The sequence below is a fragment of the Pteropus alecto genome, unplaced genomic scaffold (genome assembly GCF_000325575.1).
Source record: "Pteropus alecto unplaced genomic scaffold, ASM32557v1 scaffold433, whole genome shotgun sequence".
Lineage (NCBI taxonomy): Eukaryota > Metazoa > Chordata > Mammalia > Chiroptera > Pteropodidae > Pteropus > Pteropus alecto.
The window spans coordinates 939,485-961,730 of record NW_006433953.1 but is presented as its reverse complement, the minus strand read 5'-3'; the positions used below and the strand labels follow the sequence as shown (position 1 = coordinate 961,730).

General features: G+C 46.4%; 1 protein-coding gene across 1 annotated transcript; it reads left to right on the top strand.

Annotated features, from left to right (window-relative positions):
• The first annotated feature begins 791 nt into the window (after window positions 1–791).
• On the top strand, window positions 792–22,207 carry MYO1A (myosin IA). The gene is made up of 28 exons (XM_006908926.2): window positions 792–1,106; window positions 2,915–3,048; window positions 3,170–3,285; window positions 3,544–3,638; window positions 3,832–3,936; window positions 4,141–4,187; window positions 4,322–4,385; window positions 4,587–4,685; window positions 6,628–6,731; window positions 6,858–7,005; window positions 7,486–7,604; window positions 7,684–7,770; window positions 9,130–9,195; window positions 9,324–9,428; window positions 11,400–11,462; window positions 11,654–11,854; window positions 12,024–12,250; window positions 12,605–12,805; window positions 12,972–13,065; window positions 13,544–13,693; window positions 13,800–13,868; window positions 14,320–14,394; window positions 18,140–18,274; window positions 20,622–20,728; window positions 21,097–21,229; window positions 21,341–21,493; window positions 21,640–21,767; window positions 22,057–22,207. The coding sequence occupies exons 2-28, from the start codon at window positions 2,935–2,937 to the stop codon at window positions 22,178–22,180; spliced, it is 3,129 nt and encodes a 1,042-aa protein (XP_006908988.1). The 5' UTR covers window positions 792–1,106; window positions 2,915–2,934; the 3' UTR covers window positions 22,181–22,207.
• Window positions 22,208–22,246: the final 39 nt, after the last annotated feature.

Genomic DNA, 22,246 nt, shown 5'->3' with positions numbered 1-22,246 from the left:
GTAGATGAGGGGGTACCCTGGAAAATAGGATTTTATAAGCTTCTTGTCTATCGAAGGCAGATATTTCCAACTGGGCTAGTGCCCAGGAAACAGCATCTCAGGGGCTTATTCAGTATCCTAGCACAAAAGAAGGATTAAAATGAGAAATACCAGGATTTGGGCTGGAACCTATGGTGAACAGGGTCAAGAAGCTGCATTCTGTTTCTGGTTCTGCTACAGGCTGTCTGCGGAACTATGGGCATATTGTGTAACCTCTCTGAGCCTTGATGTTTGCCCCTACTTTTTCTTTTTAATGGAGTACCTGCACTGCCTACCTCACAGGGCGGTGTGATTCAATGCGATGATGATACAGGTGGGATTTCAATGAAACTGATGCATATATAAGTGTTGTGTTATTACTAACTTTACTCTTTAGATTTGTATGATAGGGTCTGATTCATGGTGGGAGGGAAGTGAAGAATTTGGGGATATTGTCTGCTTAGTTCTTCAAATAATGTCATTGACACCCCCAGACTTTCAATAAAGTAGGAAGTATAGTTTTGAGGGATGTACTGATTCTTCTTTAGGAAGATACCCAAGCCTGCCTTCCTCCTTGACAAATTCCTGACTTTTTGGAAAAGCTTGTCCTTGGCTTTAAATTCAGCTCCTGCTCTCATTTCCAAATTTTGGGGGTAATGGAGCAAGAACTCTACGTTAGCTGTTCAGCCAAGGCCAGCCAGATACCCTTTACTATCTAGAGGGCATTTTCTCCTGTGACCAAATGTCTCCCTCTAGGGATTCATGCCTGTGAAGGGTTAAGTGAGCCACACCCTCACCAGGAACAGCTTCGAACTTTGTGCTGAGCAGCAGTCTCTGGCCTCTCCTGGCTTGACTGACAGGGAACCGTGGCTAGAGGAGGCAGCACAGAGGAAGGTCAGAAGAGTGGACACTGGCAAGAGGACGGCGATCTCTTTTCTGGCTTCTCTGACACCATGGACAGCTCCTGTTAACAAAGTCATCTCTCCACCTTTGGGGCCTGGACATCCTATGACCCCTTCCTATCAAATTGGGATTTTATCCATCATTCTTCAAGGGACAGTGAAGTTACTCCCTAGTTCCAGTGTTGGGTGAGTGTTGTCCTGACCTGTCGCTGCTCTTCTTTTTACATCTTGGAGTACCCCCCGGGGGTCTGCTTCCTTTTCCCCTTCCCTAGCTCCAACCAATCACATTCTCACTTTCCTCAAATCCAAATCCAAAGATGATGCTTTCTCCCAGCCCTGTTTCTGTTTCTCGTCCTTACCTGCCAAGTTACTTAACAACTTAACTTAAAAAAAAAAAAAAAAAAACCTGGAAAATGCGAGATAATAATAGTACCTAGTTCATGGGGATATTGTAAGCATTAAATGAATGAATATATGTAAAATATTTAGAGCCCTATCTGGCTTGTGGTAATTACTACATGATTGCTAGAGATTGCTATTTCAGTGTTACTGCTCCCTCCACGTGTGTTCCAGGAAGTGACAAGTGCTTTCTTTTTCTGAAGCTTTGGGAAAGTAGAGTGAAGGGAGAAGGCAGCCCATGTCCCCTTTTTGCCTCCTCTTTCCTAATTTTTAACTGCCACACATGGTTGTGGGACCAACTCTGTTCTGAGTCTCTGCCCTTTCCACCAGTCTCCTAGTAGCTTCTTCTGTATATACTTAGTTATAGGACTTCTATTCAGCTAGACTTCAGGCAATTCTCAATGATGGTTGTTCCACAGTTTGGTTGTAATTTTGATGTGGTCATGAGAGGAGACAAGCGCAGCATTTACCTACTCTGCCATCTTGACGACCAGAAATCCCCATATTTGTTTTTGAAGTCAGCATGCCAGGTGTTCAGCAGTACAGGAGAAGAGGACGATATGGCTCTTTTATTCCTGTTAGGGAGTGGCATTGACCATTGTACTGATAATTCTGTCCTGTACCAGGCCACCTCACCTACTCAGTCCCACAGGAAAGACTGGGGAGGGCTAGGCTTCCACCTTATGGAATACCTGCCATGTGTCTTCTGCGTGGGGCTGAGCCCCACAATGCTCTCTGCCCTTCTAACTCTGCTCCTCCTTGACCATTCCCACCAGCTACTAAAATTCTGGGTGTGTCCTTCTGGGGCAAAGTCCCTGTCAGGTTACAAGAATGGGTATAAAAGCTGGAAGTAGAAAAATAGGAACAAAAATGTAGGCACATCCAGAGATCCCAACAGCTACTTGCTTGTTGGGAAACAAATCTCACTTTCATTTTCTTTGAGGTATTCCAATCTTTTATGGAGGAACTCCTGCCTCTGCCCTCAAACTTATCACCTCATCTGTCCCCATTTAAAAAGTGAATCTCAGTGTATCAATGAAAGAGGAGGAGAGAACGCTGAAATGGGCATGAGTGGATTGGGTGACTGAAATAAGGGCTGTTGGAGGTAGGGAGTTGAGAGGGAGAACTGGGGACGAATGGTCAGGGAGTCTGGACCCTGGCCAAGGCCTCAGTGTAGGAGCGGGGAGAGCTTTTGATGCCTGGCTGTGGCACAAAGTTTTGCTTGCCCTGTCCTCCCCAGCCTTCTTGCAAACACAACTGTGCTTCTCCAGCCACTACCTACGAGGTGCCTTCCTTACCCTGGTGGTCGGAGGCAGATGGTCCTGTCCTACCTCTGCCCCAATCCAAGGAGCAGAGGATTCCCTCACCTCCCAATGAGTTTTCTGCAGCCTTCCACAGTTAGCTTGGGCTAGTCCAGAGACCTCTCCTAGGTTAGGGGCTTTCTCTAGGGCCAGGACTAGGAGAGAGGAAGGCTCTATTAGGTCCTTCTACCTTCCCCCCTTCGGTTACTGGTCTCTAAAGCTGAACAGACATCAGCAAACTGCCCGCCTTACTCCCAGGATCAGTAGCCCTTCTGAACATGACTCTACTCCCAGGATCAGTAGTCATTCTGAACATGACTCTACGGGAAGATTCCGTGGGGGTGGAAGACCTTGTGCTCCTGGAACCCCTGGAGCAGGAGTCTCTGCTCAAGAACCTCAAGCTGCGCTATGAAAACAAAGAGATTTATGTGAGTGTGTATTGGTGCCCTTGACCATGGGTGTGTGGCTAGAGAGTTTACGTGCTCCCACTCCTTCTGCCCCCTGACCCTTACCCCCGCTCATTTCCTTCTCTTTCTTCTTCGGCTCCAGACCTACATTGGGAATGTTGTGGTCTCCGTGAATCCCTACCAACAGCTGCCCATCTATGGCCCAGAGTTCATTGCCAAATACCAGGAGTATACCTTCTATGAGCTGAAGCCCCATATGTGAGTAGAGGGACCAAGGGATGGTGACGGATGTTCCTGACAATGAGACATCCTCATTTCCTCTAGCCTTTCTCCTGAAGGATGTTCTCCAGCTGCCCCTTCTTCTCCTGGTCCTCTAGAGGCCCCTTCCTAGGCCTGTCACTTGCCTCAATCTGGTCCAGATGTGGAGGGTGGGTGAATTTGGAGGCTGGGGATCAAGAGAAAGATGGTGTCTTGGACTGTCCCCACAGTAGTCATTACCCACTTCCTCCCCCCAAGCTATGCATTGGCAAATGTGGCATACCAGTCACTGAGGTTCCGGGACCAAGACCAGTGTATCCTCATCACAGGCGAGAGTGGAGCCGGGAAGACTGGTGAGGCACCTGGCTGGGTGAATCACCACTGGAACTACCCCCTTGTTGCTTTCCAAGCCAAGCCTAGTCTTGTCCCTCCCCTGCCCCTGAAATTCCCTCTTGGTTTTTCTGACTCTGAGGAGTCCGAGGTGCTGGAATGAAGGAAGTTAAGGAGGGTGGTCTGGGGATCCATGTGAGGGCTTCTCTTGCACAGAGGCTAGCAAGCTGGTGATGTCTTATGTGGCGGCCGTCTGTGGGAAAGGGGAGCAGGTGAACGCTGTGAAGGAGCAACTGCTTCAGTCAAACCCAGTGCTGGAAGGTGAGAATTTTCCCCTCCCCTCCCTGCCATCCCCAGAGCCACTCATCCCTGGACTCTCTTCCCTGGTGCTCCAAAACCACTGTTCTCATTTAGCCTGAAAAAACTGAGATTGGCACAATGACTGGAAGACCTTCCTGCTTTTCCTTCTCTAGAGTCCCTCTTCTTCCCTCAGCCACCTCACTGCCCCTCTCCTCATCTCTGCAGCTTTTGGCAATGCCAAGACCATTCGCAACAACAATTCCTCTCGATTCGTGAGTGAACATCTCCCTGGGCCTGGGAGGAGAGGGTGTAGGGATTTGAGAGGGAGGAATGTGGTACAGACCCCTCCTGAACAGGGTGGCGAGAAGAGGAGGAAGCAAAGTCTCTCTCTCTCTGGTCTCTGAAGGGAAAATACATGGATATTGAATTTGACTTCAAGGGATCCCCCCTCGGTGGCGTCATCACAAACTGTACGTGTCTCCTCATTCTGCTTACCGCCTCTCTTTCCCACCTGCCCCACAGTGTCCCTTTCTGTTAATCTGCTACCGTAAGTAGGAGGAACATTAGACTACCAGACTTACCAACCACTAGGAACACCAGGGATGAGGCAGAATTGGAGGGAAGCTGAGAGATCTCCTAGACCCTCAGAACATTTTATAATTCTCTGCCAGATCTGCTGGAGAAATCCCGAGTGGTGAAGCAGCTCAAAGGAGAAAGGAATTTCCACATCTTCTATCAGCTACTGGCTGGAGCAGATACACAGCTGCTGAGTATGCACCTGCCCTGGAACATCTCCAACCTCCATTCAATCCTTTCTGGGCCCCTGAAGCCCTCTTCCCTTGAGACCCTCAGACTTCTTCCTGCTTTCCTCATTCTGAATCTCATCCACCATTGCTGGAAACAAATCCCATGACCTCTGTGTTCTCTTCCTTTTCTGGGGTTTTATTGCTAGGAATAAGCTTTACTTGCTTCTTCACTGCTCTTATTCCCCTGTCCTGCCTGGGTTATTTTTTTCCCCAAGCTGGCTTCAAAAATGGAACACTCATTTGCATCCACCATCTTTTCCTGTCATCAACTTAAGGGACTTTATTGGTAGCTCTACATCTGCCTCACTCAGGACCCTATTTTTGATTTCCTCTTTTTAGGTAGTGATGTGTAGGTTTCACTCATTCACTCAATCGCTCATTCATTCATTCATTCATTCATCAAACATCTCTTGAACACCCACTGTGATTGAACATTGTGCTAGCCTCTAGGGATATAGAGCTGAGTAAGACATGGACTTTGTCCTTGAGGAACTTTCAGTCTCCTAGGGATGGTAGATGTATGAACAAGTATAACTCAATACAGTGAAATCAGTGTCAATAGGCCCTTGCAGATGGCTATAGAAGCAGAAGGCATGGAGCACATTGCCTTCTCTTGAGGAAGAGCCCATCCCAGCTTGAATGCTATTGTACTGGCCCAGAGTGGCTCTGGGTGGGCATCACTGCAGGGTCTGGTGGGACTTGAGAGAGATCCTTTCAGAGTTTGCCTCCCATTCCCCCTTCTAGCTGTGAGCACTGTGAGTGTCTGTCCTCCAAAGACCTGTCCCTTTGATTTCTGGTTATTCTATGCCAGACTTGTATCCATCTCCTTTTTCCCTCTGGGAGATCTCTATGGTTCAAGAGCTCATCCTCCTTCCTGGCTTAATTGTCTTGGTTGTGTTTAATTTGTCTGAATCATAGCACTAGTGTCTTGTTCTGGCTGATTCTGTCACTCATTGGTTTAAGTTGAGTCTGGGTGGGGCCACCCTAATGTCATCATCGCAGGGCATTTCTGACTCATTCTCCGTTTAGATGCCCCCCTTTAGCAAGCTTCAGTTTCAAAATTGGTGTCTCAGGGGAAGCTGCCATTAAATTCTAGTTTGAGAGACACTTCCTGATTCTCAAACCATTTGAACAACAGATAATTGATAGCCTTAAAGCTCCACGATTAACCCACGCTTTCCCATTTCAGGTAAACGACTGACCATTCCCCTGATTCATTTTTTAAAAAGAAAAAGGTGCTGCATGCCAGCCAGGCGCACAGTATATGAAGATGAAAAACAGTCCCTACACAAGTTGTTTATCTGCGGGAGAGAGAAAAAAACAAACAAACCTAGCCTATGTGATTGGGGCTGGGCTAGAGATTCACCATGAGGGAACACAAGAGAGCCATTTGGCTCAGCCCCACGATTTTGCAAAATATGAGCCTACGAGGTGGGGCCAAGTTGGGAACATAGCACCTTTGTCAGTGCTTAGTGAACAGATGATGAATGCACCAACGAGGCTGCGGGGTTGAGGCTGAGGCAGATGGGAGATATGTGCTCACTCTCTTTCCTCCCAGAGCCACTGAGACTTTAGCAAAGTGGAGGGTTCACGTATTTGTTTTTATTATTTAGAACCCTGAGGGTAGGGAGAAGAGTACAATGATGCTTTTCTTTCATAAAAGTTGGGGGAAAACACCAATAATCATGACCACCTAAACCCTAAATACCACTTAAAAATTGAGTCTGTTTTAGGAATTAATGATCCCAAAACAAAGGAGGCAAAGGAAGAACTTAAAACAAAACAAAAAAATGACTCCTTTGGATAAGCGAATGAGCGAACCTAGGGCAAGGGATATGAGGGTCAAAGCTGGAGGCTTCCAGAGAGCCCACGTACTATCTCTCTCCCTGCACGCTGGCCCTTCCAGAGGCTCTGAAGCTCGAGCAGGATACAAGTGGCTATGCCTATCTGAACCGGGAAGTGTCCATAGTAGATGGCATGGACGACGCCTCCAACTTCAAAGCTGTCCAGGTGGGTTCCCAGGGTGGGGTAGGCTTGGGCCCTTAGGCCATCCCCTGAGCCCAGGCTCTAGCTTTGAGAAGGGAGGCACTGGACTGGCACCACAGTTCAGCTTCTGATTTCTGCTTTCTCTCTAAGAGTGCAATGACTGTGATTGGGTTCTCGAAGGAGGAGATTCGATGGGTGCTAGAGGTGACAGCCATGGTGCTGAAGCTGGGGAACGTGGAGCTGTCAGATGAGATCCAGGCCAGTGGGATATCAGCAAGTGGCATCTGTGATGGGAAAGGTCTGCACCATCCTGCCAGAGCCCCCACCCAGCTCCCTGAATCTCCTACCATCTGTTCTTCCACGATCTCCGGCATAATCGACTTCACTCTGATTTAGTCCCACTTAGCCTACTCCTGAGTTCTTCCCCAAACATGCTCATTGAGAACTCCCAGTAAGCATATTGGAATGAGGTTTTGAAGTTTGATAGACCTAGATTCTGGGACCTCTCCGAGCCTCAGTTGATATTTTGCAAAATGGCGACAATTACACCTATTTCAGGAGATTCTCATATTAACGTAGATACTGCATGCAAAGTTCCGAGAGCTCCCTCTTCTCCTCCCCAGAGCTTTCTCCAGAGCCATGTTCTGGATTGCTTCAAGGACTTCCCCAGCAAGACCCAGGGACACCAGTCTCCCAGCAATTTTACTTATTAGCCCTTCTTCCCTCCCCTGAGAGAAAGCCCTCTCTCAGGCCATGTTGTATTTCCTCATCACTCCAGGTGTTCAGGAGATTGGGGAAATGGTGGGTTTGAATTCAGAGGAATTAGAGAGAGCTTTGTGCTCCAGGACCATGGAAACTGCTAAAGAAAAGGTGGTCACTGCATTGAATGTCATCCAGGTAAGCGGCCTTAAGGAAGGGGCTGATTCGAAGTCTTTTCTGTGAGTGCCACACTAACCAGCTTGGCCTCACCTTGTAGGCTCAGTATGCTCGGGATGCTCTGGCTAAGAACATCTATAGCCGCCTCTTCAGCTGGATAGTGAATCGAATCAACGAGAGTATCAAGGTGAGAGATTGCCCTCTTCCCTCAATACTCTCCTGCCTGCCCCCGTTCTCTTGCCGTGGTCATCAGCCCTATACCTTGGGTTCTGAGATGAACAGAGTAATGGTGATGAGGGTAGCATACAGTTTTTTCTAAGAGTGTGCTGCTGTGGAAACATCACTGGTTTTTGAGTTTGACTATCTGATTCTGCTACTTACCACCAGTGTGGCCTTTCAGTTTCACAAAGATTCTGAATTTCAGTTTCCTGATTTGGAAAATGGGACATTAATGCCTACCTGCTTCACAAGTTTAGTGAGGCTCAGTTAAAATTATGTACGTGATTACTATATAACCCAGCAATTCTGGGTTATATGTTCAAGCAAACTGAAAACGGATATCCACATAAAAACCTGTACTCGAATGTTCACGGGGACATTATTCATAAGAGTCGAAAAGTGGAAACAATCTAAATTTCCATCAACTGATGAATGAATAAATAAAACATGACGTGTCCGTACAATGGTATATTTTTTTGGCCATGAAAAGGAATTAAGTACTGATAAACATCCAACATGGATGAACCTTGAAAACGTTGAGTAAAAGAAGCCAAACATGAAAGGCCACGCACATTTTGTATGACTCCATTTATAAGAAATATCAAGAACAGGCAAATCCATAGACATGGGAAGTAGATTAGTAGTTATCAGAGGCTGAGGGGTGGGGAGAGAGGGGAATAGGGAGGGACTATTAATGGGTATGGGTACAAGATTTCTTTTGGGGATGATGAAAATGCTCTGGAATAAGGTAGTGGTGATGGTTGTACACCACTGAATTGTATACTTTTAAAGGGTAAATTTTATGGTATATGAATTAGTTCAAAATAGAGCTATTATTTAAAAATTATGTATATGACAATGCCATCAGTTTAGAAGCTATTACTGGAGGGTAAAGTGGGATTTGAATCTAAGTTTGGGTAAATGCTTAGTCCTTTTGAAATTTGATATTTTAATCTGTAAAATGGGAATAATCACTCCTTATAGGGTTATGATAGAATTAATAAAATAAGAACATGGAATTTTTTGTAAAATGCTCTACAAATATAAGAGACGATTATTTTTCTGAGAGGATTTCAAAGTCTTTCTAGTCATACCCTGGGAGCACCATGCTGGCATGTACTTGCATCTTCCTTTTTCTCCTTTCTTCTCTCTTTGCTTGTCCTCCAGCATATAGAGGATGAATAAAATCACAACGATTCCTTTCCAGCTTGGTCAAAGGTCACCCGAGTTCTATTTATCTCTCGCTCCAATCACATCCACTGTAGAAGGGCCTAGTCTGGTGTACAGAGGGGGCTTGTTCTCAGATTTGTCTTTTCCTCCTCTTCAGGTGGACACTGCGGAGAAGAAGAAGGTAATGGGGGTTCTGGATATCTACGGCTTTGAAATATTAGAGGTAAGAGAGATTTGTCTAACCTCAATACCCTGCTTCCCTAGGGTTAGGGGCAGATGTGAGAGAGGGAGGTAGTGCTGAAAGGTAGGAAGCATTTTGGTCTCTCTCTTTAACCCGTGTACCTTCCTCAGGATAATAGCTTTGAGCAATTTGTGATCAACTACTGCAATGAGAAGCTACAGCAGGTGTTCACAGAAATAACACTGAAAGAGGAGCAAGAGGAATATCAGAGAGAGGTAAGCTAAGACTTCTTCCTCCTTTTCCTCTCTTAAATGACTTCTCGGCCCATGCCAGATCTTTCTCCTTGATCACAATTTCCTCTCAATCGTCCCCAGATGGGAACACAAAGGACAAAAGGTTTCCCTTATACAACTGAACATTCTAGCATTACCAAGAAGCCCTAATTTTATGCTCTCCACCCCCTTAGTTCTCCATTTTCCCACTCCAGGCCAGGCAAGGAAGGAGGCAGATTGATGGAAGGGTGTGTATTGAGGGAGAGATTCCTGACAAGAGTGAAGTGACAGCTGTGCTTGGCCTATGGCTACTGTGAGCCAAATTTAGAAGGGACATTTCTCCTGGGCTTGGCGCCCTACCACATCCCTTTGTGTGCTCTTCTCTAATGTCTCAGAATCATTTGTCTCCTCTAGGCCCTGGCTGATCTCCCCTTATCCTCTTGTAGCACCCTGAACCCAGTCTACCTCACCAGAAGTGCCCTATGGCTCAGAATTTCCACACTCCTTCCCCTGTTCAGCAAAACCCCTGTTCTCTATGGCTGGGTGTCAGAATGGCTATCTGATTGAGCTAATCTGCTGCAAAGTGTGAATGGCTGAGTCTCACTCATCAAAACCCTCCTAGGGATGCTCCCTGTGAGCTCCCGCATTCAGGCAATGAGGTCATAATGTGTGGAAAAGCTTTTTTAGTTGTTCGTATGGTTTATTTTAAAAATTTAAATAATGAAATAGATAATACATCTCCATACTTCAAGATTCAGAAAGCTTAAGAAGGTGTATAAAGAAAGGTCTCTCTCTCACCCTGTCCCCAGCCTCCTGGTTCTCCCCATCTAGAGGCACCTGAAGCGGGCCTTCTTCCAGAAGTCTTTGATGTGTGATCAGACCAATCTGTAAATATATTTTTCCACAAAATTTATTCAAGTAGCAGTGAATACACTCTGTTCTATACCTTGTTTTCATAAATTAGCAAACTATCTTTTTGTATCAGTATATAAAGATGCTTTTTTACAGCGACCATAGCATTGTAAGGATATCATAATTCATTTAATCAGTTGGGGAAGGCATTTTTGGAATGAAGTGAGAGGGCAACTTTACTTAATTCTACTCTGCATTCTCTAAGGACCTGTAAGGGAGGAGGGAGAGAAAGTCTTGTTTTTCCAGTAACACCTGGGAATGAGCTGGGAGGTCTGGCCCTTGGGTAGGATTAGCAACTATCCTGCCAGTAAACCTGATCCCCAGCAAATCCCTCAAGCTGAGAATGATTATCTTTGGGTCTTTTGCTTCTCAACCATTTTTGCCTTTTTAAAAAATATATATCGTCCCAAGGTATTATGTAAATCAGTGATTCTTAAAGTGGGGTCCTGGACCAGCAGCATCACCATCCCCAGGGAACATGTTAGGATGCAAATTCCCAGGCCCTGTCCCACACCTGCTGAATCAGAAACTCGGGGGGTTGGGGCAGCAATCTGTGTTTTAACAAGCTCTCCAGGTACTTGCGATGCACACTGAAATTTGAGAATCACCAGTGTAGGTCTTTGAAGATATAGCAAATTAAGTTGGTTGTTTGATGATAAACTTACTTATGTGCTTTGGTTCTTTAGTTCATTGCCAGAGCGGTGTGGCCATTTGCCCTTCCACTTACTCAAGGATCCGCCCCCACCCCCACAGTGCCATAATCCCTACCCCAGTCTTCATCCAACATCTTACACTTCCCTCTTCACCCTACAGCACCTATAGGGCTCTCTGCATTGTCTCCCCCTCACCCTTGCTCTGTCTCTCCACCCACCCCACAAATTCTCTATCAACCTTGGAGGAATAGGGACATAAACAGAAACCACACCAAAAGGATTCCTCTGAACTATAGGGCTTTCTGATGGTCCTTTGTGGGGTGAGTGAAAGGGGACCTGGGTCTGGTGAGGTCTTCGAGGGCTTATTTTGTACCCACTCCCTGTAATTTGTCATGTCTCCGCTTGCCAGGGCATACTATGGGAAAAGGTGGACTACTTTGATAATGGCATTATCTGTAACCTTATTGAACACGTGAGTTATCCTTCTCTTATCTCCAGGACCTTCCCTGAATATCCTTCCCCTGTCCCTGTCTCCACCCACCCAACTCACTTGGTGAGCATGGTAGAGAAGGCAAGGGATGAGTGGGCAGAGGGGTGGCAGTGGGGATGTGGAAATCTTGGAGGATCAGGTCTAGGCTGAGCTGATCTTGTTCCCTTGGATAGAATCAGCGAGGTATCCTGGCCATGCTGGATGAGGAGTGCCTGCGGCCTGGGGTGGTCAGTGACTCCACCTTCCTAGCAAAGCTGAACCAGCTCTTCTCCAAGCATAGTCACTATGAGAGCAAAGTCACCCAGAACGCGCAGCGCCAGTATGACCACACCATGGGCCTCAGCTGCTTCCGAATCAGCCACTATGCGGGCAAGGTGATATGGCAGGCCCGGAGGGTCAAGACTAGGGCCTGAGCACAGGCTGAAGGCAATGGGGGAGGAATTGGGGTGAGATGCGAACAGGGAATACTTCACAATGAGACTGGGAGGGCCAAATGCTGGGACAAGGTCATGGGCTCTCCAGACGATAGCTGTTTTTCTACAGGTAATGTACAACGTGAACAGCTTCATTGACAAGAATAACGACCTACTCTTCCGGGACCTGTCCCAGGCCATGTGGAAGGCCCAGCATCCCCTCCTTCGGTCCTTGTTCCCTGAGGGTGATCCCAAACAGGCGTCTCTCAAACGCCCCCCAACTGCTGGGGCCCAGTTCAAGAATTCCGTGGCCATACTTATGAAGAACCTTTATTCCAAGAACCCCAATTACATCAGGTGATGTGCTAGGCACACAGAGGAACATGATACATACATGATGGCATGCGCAGGGTCCATGCACTGTAGAACAGGTCCACGTGTGTGGGGGTCTCTGGAATAAGGGTATCAGTGGCCCTTTCCTTATGGAAAACAGAGCCAGATGAGGAGATGAGAATCTTGTAGCAGGGAGAACATCAGATTTTGGTAGGGATCATACAATAATGAGTGAAACTGGAATGGCCAATGTCTCCACTTCCTCTGAAATTTTTCATCTAAGGGGAATATATACAGAATGGGGGTGTAGAAACCAGGAGGGTTACACTGGCAAAGATGAAGCTTCTGAAGCCGGTGCCTTGCCTCATCTCCCACCAGGTGTATAAAGCCCAATGAGCATCAGCAGCGAGGTCAGTTTTCCTCGCAGCTGGTGGCAGTCCAGGTTCAGTACCTGGGACTGCTAGAGAACGTGCGGGTACGACGTGCAGGCTATGCCTTCCGCCAGGGGTACAGGCCCTTTCTGGAAAGGTACCGATTGCTGAGCCGGAGCACTTGGCCTCAGTGGAATGGAGGAGACAGGTAAGACTCAGTGGGGGAGAGGGAACATCTATGGCGGGGAAGAGACTCTAAAGTCTTCTTGTTCAAGCTCTGAACTCTTCTTCCATTGTGAAAGAGGTTAGGGAAAAGGGGGAGACGGCCCTCCCCTGTGTTGCCTCTCAGCAGCTTTCTCCATCTGCTCCTGTAGGGAGGGGATCGAGAAGGTCCTGGAGGAGCTGAGCATACACTCAGAGGAGGTAGCCTTTGGGAAGACAAAGATCTTCATTAGAAGCCCCAAGACTGTGAGTTGGAGAGTGCACCTGTGCTTGGCAGACGTGCAAGGTGGAAGAGTGGAGAGCTCATCTGAGTGAGAGGCTGGGTGGGGAAGGAAGCACTTGTAACGTGGACTAGATAGTGGAAGAGGAAGTCTTCTCACTGTGGGGACCAAATCCTTGGGTTCCCACCCTGTCCTGAGCCCTGGGAGTCAGGTGTGCCTGCATGGCCCTCTCCGAGCGCCTCTGCCTGAAGCAGGACTCCTTGAGGGCCGGGGCAATGTGCTGCTCGCGTCTGAGTTTCCAAATCCTAGCAAAGTGCCTACTACAGTTAGAGTTCAGTGGATGGTTGTTAAATGAATGAATGAATAAATGAATGAACTAAGACAGTAAAGGGATGATTGAATAAAACACTGGCAGGGGAGCCTCTGGTGCCATGGGGTACAGGAGCAGAGAGCGCTGCTCCTCTAGGCCAGCATGTCCATTCTACCCTTCCACCTCTCCACAGCTTTTCTACCTGGAAGAGCAGAGGCGCCTTAGAATCCACCAGCTGGTCACACTCATACAGAAGATATACCGAGGCTGGCGCTGCCGCACCTACTACCAGCTGATGCGCAAGAGTCAGATCCTCATTTCCTCTTGGTTTCGGGGCAACATGGTACCAGTTACCCCTAAAGTCCCACCCCCTCACTCTAATAGAGTGGGAAATGGGAGAGGTGGTTCAGGAGATGGAGTTTTTCTAATGGGCTCATTGTTTTCTACAGCAAAAGAAACGCTATGGAAAGATAAAGGCGTCGGTATTGCTGATCCAGGCTTTTGTGAGAGGGTGGAAGGTAATGGGGAAGGGGAGAGAGGTTGCTTCCCCACATGTAGTTCCTTCTCCCAAATGGTTCCTCCTGTATCGTTCCAGCTGCTGTGGGGGGAAAAGCATTAGAAAGCAAGTCCTGCCTACACCCAGGACATACCTCAGTGCGATGGCACATCTGTATCTAGGCGTGTTTCGGGGCCCGCTCCGTGTGTGTCTGGGAGTTATGGATATGTGTTGGGGAGATCTGTATATATGCCTGGGTGTGTCTCTGACTTCGCAGCAGAGCTCTGCCATCTGTTTGGAGTGTCCTCACTGCCAACTTGTCTGACTTTATTTCTTCAGGTACAGTCTCAGCTCTTTATCTTACTCTGTTTGTGTGGTTGAGAGAAAGCAGAACTTCTTCAAGGTCTACCTTCTATCTTCTGGGTCTAACTGTCTATCTTTACTTTAGCTCCTTTCTTGTATGTCCCTGCCAGGCCCGCAAGGATTATCGAAAATACTTCCGGTCAGGGGCTGCCCTCACCTTGACAAATTTCATCTACAAGAGCATGGTAAGTGGTGGGCATTGAGGGTGGAAGAGGGGGGTTGAAGAGGAAGGGACAGGTTTGGAAGAAACAGATGTGGGGTTTGAGAAGATGTGACTCCGAGCTTTCCCCTAGGACCTTCCTTGACCTGCATGTACTCAATTAAGTCCTAGGAGAAGAAGAGGTGGGACAGGGAGCAGACCCTCCCCAGTGCCTTGAGGCCCAGGAGCACAATAAGAGCACATTTTGGCTTTGGTAGACACTATGGGCAACCCTGTGGTAGGAGGGGTTCCCAGCATGCCTACCCACTGGTCCATGGTGAATAGACCTGAGAAGAGTCTGGGGCTGGGTGATTAAGAACATTTGAAGGGGCTGAGCCTCACTGAAGAGCAGAGTGAGGACGTATATAGGGTTAACTAACCCAACATTCCGAGGCCCCTTCTATCTCTTCTGAAACTGTAGCAGGCAAGTCTGAAATTAAATCTCAGGAAGGCTCTTAATTCTGGAGGACTCAGGTCAGAGAGGGCAGGAAGAAGCCAGGACCAGGCCTGGACATTCAAACTATTGGCAGTTTCCAGTCAGAGGAAAACAGGGACGGAGACGGGTGATTTCCAGAGACAGCCATCTGATAGCGATGATGCTTCTGAGAGGTGTTGGAGGGAAATCAGACAGAGAGGGAGCAGCACTTCCAGTGAAGCCTTGGAAAGGCCAGAGAAAAGGAGGAAGAAAGAAAGGTCTTAGACAGGGGGCTGGGATAAATGAGAATTCCCCTCTGCTGATTTGATATTTGACCCATTGTTAGGATACTAATTGTGCTCTTTCAGACCCAAGACACATTCATTGGAACTCTTCTTTGTTGTCAGAGAGGCTGGATCAGTTGGAGAAATGGGGACTCTGGGCCTCTCCACTGACTCCCTGAGCCTTCACTGTGTCCTCCTCCCCCCTCCCCAGGGAAGCTCTATTTTCCTAGGCCTCTTCTGTTGTCTGGCTTCTCCTCAGCTGGCTCCAGGGTGTCTGCCTTCTCAGAGTTCCTGCCCTCTTGCTGCATAACTGCATACCTGAGACCTGCAATCTGATTTTGCTCTTAGCTCACGACTTGCCCTTCTTCCACCCCCTCTTCCACCGTTTCTTTCACATGAATATTATCAGGCATCTGCTGAGTATCACCCCAGGAGAGGCTGGGTTTAGAACAACATTTCACTAAGTCATACCCCCTACAGAAGGATGCATGCAGGGAGCCACGAGGCATCGATTCCCCTAGTGTTTCTGATTAGTAGATATATTGTCATTGCCTTCCCTATAACTAATACTAATACCTACTGTTTTTTGAATACTTAATGATGCACTAAGCCCTTTATATGCATTAACTCTAATGCTTTCAATAACCCTGTGAGGTAGGCCCTTTTCTTTCCCTCATTTTATAGGTAAAAACTAAGGCTCAGAGAGGTTGAATAACCTGCTAGGAGTTCTACAGCTGGTAAATGGTAGAGCTGGGATACAGACTATTTGACTCCAGAGTTTTAACCACTGTCTTAAGACTGCTCACCCCTCTTCCCTCAATAGAGGCCTGAACAACCCAGGCATACAAGGCCCTGGTTGCCCTGGGGGCAGGAGGGGTGCATAGGGAAAGGCAGAACTTTACAGATCTAGAAAAAACAATCAAAAAACGAAAACCCTTAGAGGCTCAACATCAGTTGGAACATGGGGTGTTATGGGAGATGCTTAGGAGTGTTTACTGAATTAAATCGAAGCTAGACCAAGGACTTGAGACTCTGGAGTGATTAAACCAAGTGCACTAGGTCTTTGTAGTGGAAGATGCAAAGAGCTTGGATAGTTCCTGGGGCAATATACTGAGTGCTCTGCCTTTTTCTATTTTAATTTTTTTTTATCCTAATGTCTTAGAAAAAGTTTTCATGAAAATTCCCAAAATTCGGAAGTACTCAAGATCAAGTCATTTTCTATACCTTTAATAATTCTATCCCATAAATAAACAGGGTGCTGGGTATTCCCTGGTATATAAAGACTTAGGAGTCCTAGTGCTAGATTGGGGGAGACGAAACAGTCAGATGCCATGGGTGAAACTTGATTGGATCCTGGAACAGGAAAAATAACAAAGCTAAAAAGGATATTTTTAGAAGTTTATAAAGGGCATTAGGAGAAATTTGAGTATGCATTGCTGTTGAATGAGTGTGTCTAGTTAATGTTAATTTTCTTAGATGTAGTGATGGAATTATGATTGTGTAGGAGGATGTCTCAATTCTTAGGAGGTACATGCTTAAGTTTTAGGGGACAATGTCATGATATCTGTAACCTACTTTAAGATGATATGGCAGTGAAGATTGGTATATGTGTGTGCATGTATGTATTTATATGTTTGTATGCATTTATATACAAGTGTGCATGTGTTAAAGGGCGTGCCGATAGAGCAAGATGTTAACATCAGTTGATGAATTCAGGTGAGGGATATATGGTATACAGATGTTCATTGTAATGTTTTCAACTTTTATGCAAGTTTAAAAACTTTCAAAATAAGAAAATAAATTGTATTACATTTTTAAAAATCTTAAGTCAGATTATGTCACCCTTCCCCTTAAAACCCTCTAATGGTGTTACATTTCACTCCTAATAAAAGCCTATGGCCTTACCACAGCCTACAAGGCCCTTCATGATCTGTTCTTGACCAACCATCTCTCTGATCTTCTCTCCTCTTGCTCAATTTAGTCCAGTCACACTGGCTTTCTTTCTATTTCTGGAATATGCTAGCACTCATTCCGGTCTCAAGGCCTGCTTTTTTGCATCATAACATATATAATTATCTGGCATTACATTGTATATGTTTATTTGCTTGTGGGTGATCTCCTTCCCCACCCCCAGTGGAATGTAACCTCAATGAGAATGAAGACTTTGTTTGCTCTGTTCACTGCTGTGTCTCCATCCTAGAACAGTGCCAGGTACAGAGCACACACTCAATAAATGTTGAATGGTGAAAAAATTCAAGACCTGGGAAACTGACTCCCAAGAACTCATTGTCTGGAAAAGGGAGAAGATTTCCATGTAGTACAAAAACAGTAGTACAAAAACAGAAGTATTGACAAAATGCTAGGGGGCGCCAAAGAAAGGAGAGGCACCCTTGGCCCAAGGAATCTGGGAGGCTATGAGCTGTATCTGAAAGGATGGGTAGAATCTGAGCTGGCAGAGTTGAGCTGGCAGAGAGCAGCACGAGCTAAGGCACACAGAGTGGTTGGTAATAATGCATGGGCTGGGCAGAGGGCATGGCAAGGAGTCCTGTTTGGTTGGTGTGCCAGGGTAATGCAGAGGATCCCGTGACAAGAGGTTGGGCTCTAAGGAGAGGACTTTGAATGCCAGGTTGAGGTGTCGTGCTTGACTGATCAGAAAGGAAGGGAAATTTGGTTCTTGTCCAATAACAGACAGTGGCAGCCGGCTCTAGGCAACTGTCAGCTGAGAGAATAGGAAGATTAAGGAGCAAAATATTGAGGTCAGCTTTCATACTTGTTCCTCCCATATCACTACTCAGGGTAGAGGGTCTTTGCTTGGAATGAATCTTTCTCTCCCTTCAATCTCAAGCCCAGCCTCAAGCCTACACTTCATGCTGAAAGAGATCTGGGAGTTGACACCCTTCGTCTCCTTAGCTCTACCTGTTGCTTCTCACTATGGGTGGTCTTCCTCCATTTAAGTGGCAGGATCTGGGTGTGAGTTTGCTTGTTGGGAGGTCTTTGTATCATTCCACTTAATTCTCCTGCTTCCAACAAAGGTACAAAAATTTCTACTGGGGCTGAAGAACAACCTGCCGTCTACCAATATCTTGAACAAAGAGTGGCCAGCTGCCCCTTACAAGTACTTCAGCACAGCTAATCAGGAGCTACAGCAGCTCTTCTACCAGTGGAAGGTGAGTGGGGCTTAGGGCAGCCTCTCCTGGTGCCCAGGCACCTCTCCTCTCATTTGTGTTTCTGTTCTCTGCCCTCTGATTTTCCTCTTCTGCATCTTCCACTTTTTTCTCTTTTTAATTTATTTTTATTTTATTTGTTTATTTATTTATTTGGCGACATTGGTTAACAAAATCCAGTAAGTTTCAGGCATACAATTTAACAGTAAGGCATATATACATATTGAATTGTATGTTCCCATCCCATATTTAGATTTCTTCCTGTCACAACATATTTAACCCCTTTTACCCCATCTACCTCCCTCCTCCCCGCCCCCCGCATCCTCTAGTGACCACTAGTCTATTGTCCATGTCCATGAGTCTCTGTTTGTTTGTCCTGTTTGTTTGTTGCTTTTAGGTTTACATCCCATGTATAAGTGATATCATGTGGTTTTCAACTTTTTCTGTCTGGCTTATTTCGCTTAGCATGATTATCTCGAGGTCTATCCATGTTGTGGCAAATGGCAGTATTTCACCTCTTCTTTGGTTGCTTCCATGTCCCGGTCACTGTGAATAATGCTGCTGCTATGAACATAGGTGTGCAAATATCTTTTCAGATATGAGATTTCAAGTCTTTGGGGTAAATACCCAGTAGAGGAATTGCTGGATCATATGGTAAATCAATTCTTAGTTTTTTGAGGAACTTCCATACTGTTTTCCATAGTGGTTGTACCAATTTGCAGCCCCACCAGCAGAGTATGAGGGTTTCTTTTTCTCTGCATCCTCTGCAACATGTTATTACTTGTCCTGTTGATAACAGCCATTCTAACAGGTGTGAGATGACATCTCATTGTGGTTTTGATTTGCATTTCCCTAATAGCTAGTGATGTTGAGCATCTTTTCACATATTTGTTGGCCATTTGTATGTCTTCTTGGGAGAAGTGTCTGTTCAGGTCCCCTGCCCATTTTTTGATTGGATTGTTTGTTTTTTTTGTTGTTATTGAGTCGTATGAGTTCTTTGTATATTTTGGATATTAGGCCCTTATTGGAGGCATTGCTTGCAAATATATTTTCCCATTCGGATGGTTGTCTCTTTACCTTGTCGATAGTTTCTTTTGCTGTGCAGAAGCTTTTTAGTTTAATGTAGTCCCATTCATTTATCCCTTTCTCTTTTTTAAATTATAGTAAAATATACACAACAAAATTTACCATTTTAACTATTTTGAAGTATACAGTTTGGTGGCATTGAGCACATTCACATTGTTGTACAATGATCACCACCATCCATCTACACCTTTTTTTTCATCATCCGAGACTGAAACTCTGTACAGATTAAGCAATAATTCCCCATCCCCCTCACTACCAGCCCCTGGAACCTATAATTTAGCTGGAGTCATACTCCATTTAGCGATAGGGATATGTCCTGAGAAAGCATTGTTAGACAATTTTGTTGCTGTGTGACATCACCAAGTGCTCTTACACAAACCTGAATATAGCCTACGTATAGCCTACTACACACCTAGGCTGTATGGTATATCCTGCTGTTCCTGGTTAACAAACCTATACAGCATGTTAATGTATAAAACACCATGCAATTAAATCAAGGAGAAGATAAAATGATGCAATCAAGAGATACAGTAAACACGAGATGTGTTTGGCTGCTGCCAGCATAACATGACATACTGGTATACAGCAAACTTTTTTATGTAAGTAGAAAGAGTACGCTCCAAAATAATGATAAAAAGTATAACCTAGTAAATAATAAACCCGAAATATAGTCATTTATTACCATTATCAAGAATTATTACTTTACATGATTACATGAGCTATACTTGTATATGACTGGCAGCACAGTAGGTTCGTTTACACCAGCATCATCACAAACAAATGAGTGATGCGTGTGCTACAGTGTCATTAGGTGGTAGAAATTTCTCATTTCATTACAATTTTATGGGACCCACTGTCGTATATGCAGTTTGTCATTGACCGAAATGTTGTTGTGCCCATGACTATATTTTAGGTATCTCATATAAGTGAAACCATGCAATATTTGTCGTTTCATGTCTCACTTATTTCACTTAGCATAGTCTTCTGTTCGGGAAATACTTATTTAGCACCTGTCTCGAACTGGGGCTTATATTGGATTGTTCTCATCCCCCTCCCCCAGCATCCCTCGGACCCCATCCTACTTCCCAACATTCTTTCAGCTCCTGCCCTCTGAAGTGTCTAGCGCCTGTCCTTTTCCCTCTCTGTCTCTCTTCTTCTCCAGTCCCTGCCACTCTCTTTCCATGTCTCAGAGTCCTCTCTACCTCCCTTCCCAGCCCTGCCTTCTTCCTCCATGATCATAGCTTCTGCCCTTCTCCACTCATAGTGCAAGAAATTCCGGGATCAGCTGTCCCCAAAGCAGGTGGAGATCCTGAGGGAGAAGCTCTGTGCCAGTGAACTATTCAAGGGCAAGAAGGCTTCATACCCCCAGAGGTGAGGGCCTCTCAGACCTTGCACAGTCAGTTTCAACAAGAGCAAAGAGAATATTCACCAGGTGGGATAGAGCAGTGGGTCTCAAACTTCATGGCAGGCTTGATAACACCCAGATTATTATACTCCCTCCTCAGAGTTTCTGATTCAGCAGGTCTGGAGGGCGTAGCCCAAGAATTTGCCTTTCTAACAGGTTCCCAGGGGTTACCAATGTTGATCCTGGACCGTGCTCTGGGAACCACTGTGATAGAGGAGATGGTGGCGAATGGGGGAAGGGGCGCTAGGATGGGAACTCAGTGGAGGGAGGTGCAGGGCCTTGGGAGTCAGGGTAAGGACTTCGTCTCCACTGCATACTTTTTATGCGTCCTCAGTGTTCCCATTCCATTCCGCGGTGACTACATTGGGCTGCAAGAAAACCCCAAGCTGCAGACTCTGAAAAGCAGCGAGAAAGGGCCTATCCTGGTGGCAGAGACTGTGCAGAAGATCAATCGTGGCAATGGCAAGGTGAAGGCCTGCGTTCTGAACTCTCCACGGCCTGATCCAGAGCCTAGGCTGCTGGCTGGAAGGGTGGGGCTTGATCCTGCCTTTCCTCACCCTTTCCTGTTTTGTCCCTAGACTTCTTCTCGAATTCTCCTCCTTACCAAAGAGCACATAATTCTCACAGACGCCAAGAAGTCCCAGGTCAAAACTGTCATTGGGCTGGACAGTGTGGCTGGGGTGTCGGTCACCAGCTTCAAGGATGGGCTTTTTGGCTTGCATCTGAATGAGGTATCAGAACTGGGTGGGGGCAGGACCTCAAACTAGAGAAGGTTATAGACATCATAGGGCTAGGGCAGACTGGAGGTGATGGGGACCAGACCTCTTATTCTAGGCCTTTGAAATCTCTTTCCTATTCTTTTCTTCCCCTTCTTAAGATTTCATCGGTGGGTTCCAAGGGGGACTTCCTGCTCGTCAGCGAGCATGTGGTTGAACTGCTGACCAAAATGTACCAGGCGGTGCTGGATACCACACAGAAGCAGCTTCCAGTCACTGTGGCTGAGCAGTAAGTCCATGAGCTGAGGCTGAGAAATGGCTTGGGGCAGACGACCAAGCTGTTGGTCCTTGTGACCACGAAAATTTGTGCAGTCAGAAAGTGAAGCATATTATGTTGGGGGTAGACTGAGAGAAGCTTCTTAGTCTCCTCACACAAGTTCTCTGGGGTCCTGAGTCTTCTGATATGGGGGGATGGAGGGATGTACTTGCCTCAGGAAGGGGAGGGGAAGCCATCGTGAAGATATGGGAGTAGAGAATGCAGGCACTAGCTTTGCCTTTCTGTCTGTTCCCCGCTCCAGGTTCTCAGTGAAGTTCAAGGAGAGAAACGTGGCTGTCAAGGTCATCCAGGGGCCTAGCGGTGGTGAGAACGGCAAGCTAAGCTGCAAGAAGAAGGGGAGTCATGGCTTGGAAGTGACTGTCTAGTCTCTATAGTAAGAAAGTGGGGGCCAAATGCAGAGACTGCTGTTTCTTCCTCCTGGACCAGCCCCA